Here is an 8,802-nt window from a genome sequence, read left to right as displayed (position 1 = left end):
CCAGCGCGGCCCGCGAGCCCCCCCTGGTGGCCGAGTCCAGACTCGCTGGATAGAGACCCGGGAGGAACAGAGAATGTAGAAGAGGGACTCTTTCGATCCCTCACGTGTCACCAGTGCGACAGCCCCACTTGTGAAACCGAGACCAAGTGCTTGGAGACGAAGAGTCTAGGAGTGTTTCTTGCCTCTTTCGATATTCTGCGTTTCCCCTTTTCTTGGCCTGGGAAAAGTATACCCTATTTGATCACACCCCCTCTGGTACAGGGAGTCAGGGGACTGGACATGGTTCTGACCTCATCTGCAATCAAATTGGGGCTGTCCCCGCTCTGATTCCAAAACTTCCAAACTGGACTTTACTCCCTGTGTTTTAGGGCCTTCACCTTCACACACATCAGAATCCTGGACAGCAATTTCTCAACAGTGAAAAGAGAGACTCAAGGGAGACCCCAATACCCCCGTGCCTGCTGTCAGCATGCCAGAAATTCAAGGCTGGGGAGGTCGGCAGGATGGGCGAAACATCATCCCCTTTTCACGGCAGCAGTTCCTCTACACAACTTTCCCCAGGCACCTTTGGCCCAACCTGACCACCCTGTCCACTCACTCGTTTGAGATGTTTTATTGAGCAACTTCTATGCGTCCTGCACTGGGCTAGGACGGAGAGAAACAACTGAAAACAAGACTTACACAGCCCCTGCCCCTTTAAATGGAGCTTACACTCTAGTACAAAAGGAAACACTCCATACAGCCATACACAAAAGATGACAAAGACAATTTTACAGAATAATAAATGCTATAAAGAAAATAGGGTGATGTGGAGGACAGTAAATGTCAGGAACAGCATGACCCAGGTGATGAAAAAGGAGCCAGTCACACCTTGTGACTAAGACACTCCAGGTAACAGGGACCGCCAGTGCAGGGGCTCTGAGGCTGGAGTGAGGATGGCAGTTTTGAGAAAGCGTGGAAGACAGCGTGGTTAGACTTCTGGATCTGTAGCATCGGCATCTGGCCTGTGAGCCCCTTTAGTCACCAGAAGTTGGGTGGCAAAGCACTCCGGTCTAGTCATGCTCTGACACTGGCTAGCTATGTGGGTCTGGGAAAGGCCCTGTACCTCTGGAAGCCTCTTGCACATTTCCACATGGTAAGTTCACCCAAACTCACCACGTTGGACTGTTGAGCCTATGAGGGAAGCACTTGGTTCATGAGGAAAATGAAGTATAAGTTCCCTTCTTTCTCACCCCTACACTTCTTCTGGCATACCCCCTTCATTAAGGAAAACACAATTTTGCCAGAAACTTTTGTGGCTCATCGACAGCCATGATGGTTAGGAAATTCTGCTGCAAGTTGTAAGGAAATTTCTTTCCTGGAACTTGCCTTGGGGCTCCAAGCCTTTCCCCTTAAATTTCTCCCTCCCCAGACCCTACCTTTCCCCTGTCCCCCTCCCACAATGCAGTGGGTTTGGGGTTAAGAGCCTAGGAGGCCGAGTCGTCCCTACTCCCTGGAGTCGGACTCTTTGTGACCCCTCAGACTGTAGCCCGCCAGGTTCCTCTGTCCATGGGATTCTCCAGGCAAGAATACTGGAGTGAGTTGCTATTTCCTACTCCAGGCGATCTTCCCGTCTTAGGGATCCTACCCCCTCTCTTGTGTCTCCTGCATTGGCAGGTGGATTCTTTACCACTGCACCACGTGGGAAACCAAGAGCCTAGGACCTATAGTCAAAACGGAAACCCCAGGGTCACACTTCATCTGGGCCACTTCTCAGTTGTGATACCTCCCGGACTGCGTCCAGGTGTTACCCTCTGGGCCGCAGGATCTTCTGTGAAACGTCAGCCAACAGCAGCGTCTGCCTCAACAGATCGGTGCTACAATTAGTTGAGATCACGCACGTAAAAGCTCTGAGCGGAGGGTGTGACCCGACCCAGGCGCTCAATAATCAGCTGCTAGCTCTCAGGTTGAAGTTGGAGCCGGGGGTCCCAGACCCAGGAGCTCTGCCTGGTGGCCGGCCGCGTCGCAGTTCCAGCCGCGCATCAGTCGAAAGCGTTTTTACCTACCTACTGCAGCGCATCACTAAGCAGGCAGCATCACTAGGAACAATGCTGGTGGAGATCGTGATGGAATTCCAGCTGAGCTATTTCAAATCCTAAAAGATGATGCTGTTAAAGTGCTGCACTCAATATGCTAGCAAATTTGGAAAACTCAACAGTGGCCACAGGACTGGAAAAAGTCAGTTTGCATTCCAATCCCAAAGAAAGGTAATGCCAAACAACGTTCAAACGACCGCCACTCCCTAAACGCTTCGTAAATCCGTGCCTTCCCCCGGGCGCTTCGTTCCCTGCGCTCAGCGCCGTCTTGCGGCGAGTCTTGGTTATCGCCTCTTCTCAGCACCTTTCCACAAGAAAGCTCTGGGAGCTCTGGCGCGGAGTCTGGGAACTCGAGCTTGAGAGGAGCACGGCCGCGATGGCCCACCTTCCAGGGAAAAGAGGGCTGAGCGTCGTAGGAAGGTCGCTTGTGGGGAGCCTTGTCTACTTCCTCGCTAGCGTCGCCTCAAAGAGAAGTCTCGACCTAGAGCTGAATAAAAGGTGGAGTTTAGACGCTGGGAAGAGCTTCAGCATCCCTAGTCGGGATAGCGCGGTTTTAGCGGGATGGCCACAGGGTGGCCTGGCACCTCTATCCCTGTGGGTCTGGGCCAGTGAAGGGTGCGCCATGCCTGGCTCAGGCCCCCCAGAAAGAAAAAGCGGAGTCAGCCTCGGCTGTGGCCGGCCCCGGACGTGTGTCTCAGCACTTTCTATTGTCATCCCCGAGGGCTGGGGCCAGGTCAGCGGCTGCGAGAAAGGCCTCGGCCCCACCCCCACCCCCGGGGACACCAGAGCTGAGCGCAGCCTGCCCGCTGACTCAGCTCCCCCCACCCGGGCGGGAGAGGGTGCGGGGAGGGGGCGAGGCCTGGTATAAAGGCCCGCACGCCCAGCCCTCGCGCAGCCTCTCCATTTCCGTCGGCACGGCGCTCACCCACCCACCTGGTGAATATTCGGAGCTGGGGCGGGGTCTCTTCGGGCGGGGAGGGCGAGATGGAAAAGAGCTGCTAGCAGCTCGGGTCCAACCCGCGGGTCCTTCACCTCCCACCGGGATCGGGCGGGCCTGGGCCGGGAGGGTGCTCTGGGGACTCTGAGCGCCTGGTCCCGTCCTCGTCCACAGCGCCATGAGCAGCGCCCCCGCGCAGGGTCCCGCGCCCGCCAGCCTCACGCTCTGGGATGAGGAGGACTTCCAGGGCCGCCGCTGCAGGCTGCTGAGTGACTGCGCCAACATCGGCGAGCGCGGAGGCCTGCGCCGGGTGCGCTCGGTCAAGGTGGAAAATGGCGCGTGAGTGATGCCCCCGGCATGGTTGGGCTGGGTTGAGAGGCGCCAGGCTCCTCTGGCCCAAGCTCGGAAACTGGGACCTTGGCTCCCAGCCCTCCATTCCCCCAGACTGTAGAAAAACCGTGCCTGAGAGAAACCCACCAAGATGGAAAAACCCTAGGTGTCCTCAAAACTCCCCACCAGCCCCAAGACAAATCATGAGAGATTGTATCCTCGTGCGAGCCAAAGGGATAAAGACAAGAAGCGACCCTTGGCAGAACTCCGTGAAGCCAGCTTGAGTCCTGAAGGGGTTAGTTCACAGCATAGCTTTGTCCTCTCCAAAGTTAGATGGCGCTAAGCTTCTTCTAACAACAGCAACAACAGAAAGCCAAGTCCCCTCCACTCCCCCCACCCTGGCCTCCTAGAGACTGGGGGCCTCGGGAAAGCTGAGGTCCCAGAGCTATTGCAGTTTGTTGCTATCACAGGTTGCTACCACAGGTCAGGGGGCTCCCTACACCTACCTTTGCAGGGACCTATCCTTGAGGTAGACTTGCTTGTTCAGGTGATTCTCATAGACTGGAAAATTATTTCCACCCTGGGAGCCCTGAGCTGGAATCCTGGACCCCTCTAGCCCCAGATAGCAGCCGGCTTTGGGTTTCTAGCCTCTAGAGGGACTGGGTTGCTTTGGGATGAGAGTGTCAGGGGAAGGGTCTGGGGTGGAGGAAAAGATGGGTTTTCCTAGCAAGCAAGAAGGGGGTATGAGGCTGGGGGTGGGGTGGGGGTTGGGGGGAGAGGAATGAATGAGGCTGGGGCAGAGGCCTCCCAGCTTCCCTTATCTTCCCCCAGTTGGGTGGCCTTTGAGTACCCTGACTTCCAAGGACAGCAGTTCATTCTGGAGAAGGGTGACTATCCTCGCTGGAGTGCCTGGAGCGGCAGTGCCGGCCACCACAGTGACCAGCTGCTTTCCTTCCGGCCGGTGCTCTGCGCAGTAAGCACAGCCCTCCCCCTCCTCCCCTGCAGCCTAGCTCCAGGTCCTGGCTCCACCACAACACCTGGGAAAAACCATCCACTCACTTTACAGGGGTATGTAAACACAACTCCTAGATGGGTAGTAGCAGCATTACTTCTCAGAACCAGAGTCCAGTTCAGTTCAGTCGCTCAGTCGTGTCTGACTGTTTGCGACCCCATGAATTGCAGCACGCCAGGCCTCCCTGTCCATCACCATCTCCCGGAGTTCACTCAGACTCACGTCCATCGAGTCCGTGATGCCATCCAGCCATCTCATCCTGGGCCGTCCCATTCTGCTTCTGCCCCCAATCTCTCCCAACATCAGAGTCTTTTCCAATGAGTCAACTCTTCTCATGAGGTGTTCAAAGTACTGGAGCTTCAGCTTTAGCATCATTCCTTCCAAAGAAATCCCAGGGTTGATCTCCTTCAGAATGGACTGGTTGGATCTCCTTGCAGTCCAAGGGACCTTCAAGAGTCTTCTCCAACACCACAGTTCAAACGCATCAATTCTTCGGTGCTCAGCCTTCTTCACAGACCAACTCTCACATCCATACGTGACCACAGGAAAAACCATAGCCTTGACTAGACGGACCTTAGTCGGCAAAGTAATATCTCTGCTTTTGAATATACTATCTAGGTTGGTCATAACTTTTCTTCCAAGGAGTAAGCGTCTTTTAATTTCATGGCTGCAGTCACCATCTGCAAGAGAGTTCTACAAAAGTTTAGACTGTGGGCTAAACCAGGCGTCAGAAATCAGAACCACGGACAGCGCCACATCCGCGACAGTCTTGCGCTCCATTTCTCACTTCCAGTTGTCCACACGCATAAGCAAGCACTTTTGTTTTCACACAGCCCTGTGAGGTCGGGGTGACTGTTGTTAACCTTATACGTTGGTGTGGAAATGGGGCACGAAGGGCAAAGTGGTTTGCCTCTGCTCATAAAACTTAACATGAAGACAAGACTAGATACTCAATCAGGGATCAAGGTTGAAAAAGGGATGGTCTGGGAGTGTATGTTTTGGGGAGAGGGGGAAAGGGTTGTTAATGAATCAAATATACTGGAGGGGAGAATCTGGGGCTGTGAGGTGGAGGACAGAGAGCAGGTACTGACTCGGGCCAGGTTCTCTATTCCAGGAAGCCAAGGAGTCCTGCAGGGAGAAGGTCCTGGGACAAGGGGAGCCCAGACTCAACAAACACTGATGATTCTGCCATCACTCTTCGCTGGGTCCTACCCTATGAGTGGCTATGCCCAGGGTCCTGGGCAGGGGAGTTGATAGTCAATGAGACCTTTGGGAAACTGTCTTGCGTAGTGGACCAGATTTCTCTTAGGACCTCTAATTTCCCTCCTGCTGATGGAATGTATCCATTAGCACCTCTTTGGAGGGTCTGACCTGTCCACCTCCCCTTCTCATTCCTCAGAACCACAGTGACAGTCGTGTGACACTGTTTGAGGGGGAAAACTTCCAGGGCTGCAAGTTTGAACTCAATGATGACTACCCATCCCTGCCTTCCATGGGCTGGGCCAGCAAGGATGTGGGTTCCCTCAAAGTCAGCTCTGGAGCGTGAGTCCTGGGACTGCAACAGGGGAGTAGAGCAGGGAGGCATTGGGGACCAGGGAGGAGGGTGAGGAAAGGTGACAATGCTAAGAGACACAATGAACATACCTATTGGGGGATGGGGGGTTGGAGGAGTGAGGTCGTGGGAGACTTAGAGGCAAGGGGAAGTGAGATGATGGAGAAGATGGGGATGGCATGGGGGGCAGGTAATAGGAGACTAGGAGTCAGGGGAGCAATGTGGGGTAGAGGAAGGAACTGAAATTGAGGAAGCAATGGAGGGTGGGAATAGGAGATGAGAGGAGGAAGGTGTTAGGAAGACCTGGAGCAGTAGACAGGGCAGGGAGAGACCATGTATGGTTAACTGAAGCCATGATTTTGGAGGTGGGAATTGGGAGCTGAGAAAGGAGGACCAGCAATGGAGACATCACTGGGGGTGAGGGCAGAGCCTGCTTATCACCCCTGTGCCTTCACTCGTCTAGGTGGGTGGCCTACCAGTATCCGGGCTACCGGGGCTACCAGTATGTATTGGAGCGGGACCGCCACAGTGGGGAGTTCCGCAACTACAGCGAATTCGGCACGCAGGCCCACACTGGGCAGCTGCAGTCCATCCGGAGAGTCCAGCACTGAGTTTCACAGCCCCAGCGCCTCTGCTGAGGACCCTCAATAAAGGCTCCTGAACCTGCCTGCCCCTCTTGCCTCCTTCTCGGTGTCTTGCTTTGTGACCTTCACCCTCATCTTTCTGAGAGTCCTTCTCTGCCAACCTGACCATTCCCTTGGGCTCCAGGATCCTTGACTATGGAGCCTACACAGGCTTAGGATGTAAGTGGCTGAGATGGGGCTGAGATAAAACTGCTGCTAACCATCATGAGGAACTTGTTAAGTGCAGCCAGCCCCACACCTCTCCATGATAGAGACCTATCAGCTTGGACCAGGGGATCCTGCTAGCCCAGATAGCGCCTGTGCCATCCTCTGGTTTGAGTGCACACGATGCCATGGCTGGGCTCGCAGCTGAATTTCAACCTTCACACAGCCCACCCTGGGCCAGGCACCATCATACAGGGCAGGGCATCCTTAACTCTGTGCAGGAGCCCCTTTGGGCTCCTCTCTAACCCCCACTCCTCACAGGCATTTCCAGCCTTTCTCTTCATCCTGGCTGCCTATCCAGCCTGAGGGAAACTTGCACCCATTTCCCAGCTATGTAGAATCTCTGCCTGACAGAGGAGCAAGGGTGTGAGAGGGGTAATTGGTGGGAGGTCCCACTGCCTTCTAGGGGAGACATCCTATCTCTAAGCTGAGCCTCAGACCCTTTGAATAGCAATCCTTCATGTGGTAGTGAGCTCAAGCATTTTACAAAACAGCTTCATACCTTGCCTCTCGGCTGTCTCAAACGACTCCCTCCTCATTCTTCCTTCCCACTTTTCAGAAGACCAGTGAGCTGGAGAGAAAACCCCCAAGTCACTGACCACAGCGGGCCTGCATTCTGGGGTAGGTAGTAGAAGCTCATAGCCATGCTTTTGGGGCTGAGTGTGGTAGCAGCCATTAGAATCCATGGCACCAGTATAGCTTCCTCCTAGTTCCCTCTTTGACCCAGTTTATGATCATCTCAGCCCAGGCAGGACATTCAAGGGGATGCCCTTTATCCTTATCCTGTCCCTCAGGGATGCTTGAATTTTCAAGCCCCTAGTGGATCTAGCCACAGGGAGAGTTGGCCCAGATCATTGCCTTTGTCTGGAGGAGTCAAGGCAACGTTGAAGAAAACTCAGACTTGGACCTGGGCAATTCCAGGGGCCCAGCTAAGCAAAGTTAGGCATCTACTCCCTTGGGAAGACACCCCCCACCCCCCAGACCAGAAGTCAGAACACCTAGGACCCAGCCACATAACATCCCCGAGCCTCAGTTTCCTCACTTGGAAACTGGAGCTGGATATTCCTGTCTTGTCTCTCTCACAGGACAAGGATTGTGAGGATTCAAGGAGAACCCCCTGAAAATGCTTGTGATTCACAAAAGCGCAAGGACAGTTACCATAGGCCCTGCCTTCCCCCATGGATCTCAAGGTTGGGTCAGAGGACCAAGGACAGACTTCCAGATAGAGTATGAATTCTGCTTTATACTTGGATGGGTTTGAGAGTCCATGGCCCCTGTCACATTTAATCCTCCTAACAGCTTCCATTCTTCACCAATTTCACCAGGGAAGAAACTGGAGCTCCTTAGAGAGGGAGAAGCCTTAAATGGATGAGGTTATCCATTTAATTGGTGACAAAGCCAGGACCTGAACACAGGGCTTCTGACCCCACATCCAGGCTGTTAAGTGGAGACTGATCTGAGCTGTGGTCAAAACCCTCAGGCCTCCGCAGAGCCCCAAACCTCTGTAGCCTCCAGAGGAGTCTGGGGTTCCTGCATGGTCACAGGCTCCTAACTGTCCCCTTGGGGGTTGGTAATAGTAACAGCTACATATATGCAGCTTTATCCGAGCACTCAGCATGTTATATAACCTTAATAATTCTGTATAGTTGGTATTCTAATCCCTATCTAACAGATGAAGAGACTAAGGTACAGAGGTGATGTAACTTTCTCCAAAACCACACAAACTAGAAAATGGAAGAGTTGAGCCCAGACCCAGGTAAACTGGCCTCAGAGCCCAGCAAGTCATCTCCCCCACCACCTGCTTTGGGGCAGGCAATGGGCAAAGAGAGATCTGGTGTCCTCCATCAGCTGAGCTGCCCTCCCTCCAGGAAGGTCCATGGCTACCAAAAACACCCAGCAAGATGCCTTCGGGAACTAGCAGTGTGATGCTGATCAGGGCGCACCCTGTCTCTAGGTCTCAGTGTCCCCACTTGTACAATGAAGGAGTTGGCGGAGCTAATATTTGTTGCAGCCTTTGCCAGCATGGCAACTCTGCTCTCCATACCAGC

The 8,802-nt window shown here is 54.0% G+C and overlaps 1 protein-coding gene across 1 annotated transcript; it reads left to right on the top strand.

Annotated features, from left to right (window-relative positions):
* The first annotated feature begins 3,190 nt into the window (after window positions 1-3,190).
* CRYBA2 (crystallin beta A2) lies at window positions 3,191-6,517 on the top strand. The gene is made up of 4 exons (XM_069578377.1): window positions 3,191-3,351; window positions 4,174-4,315; window positions 5,754-5,896; window positions 6,370-6,517. The coding sequence occupies exons 1-4, from the start codon at window positions 3,191-3,193 to the stop codon at window positions 6,515-6,517; spliced, it is 594 nt and encodes a 197-aa protein (XP_069434478.1).
* The last annotated feature ends 2,285 nt before the right edge of the window (window positions 6,518-8,802 follow it).

This window comes from Ovis canadensis, chromosome 2 (genome assembly GCF_042477335.2).
Source record: "Ovis canadensis isolate MfBH-ARS-UI-01 breed Bighorn chromosome 2, ARS-UI_OviCan_v2, whole genome shotgun sequence".
Classification (NCBI taxonomy): domain Eukaryota; kingdom Metazoa; phylum Chordata; class Mammalia; order Artiodactyla; family Bovidae; genus Ovis; species Ovis canadensis.
The sequence above is the reverse complement of the archived record's forward strand: the minus strand, read 5'-3'. Positions and strand labels throughout refer to the sequence as shown.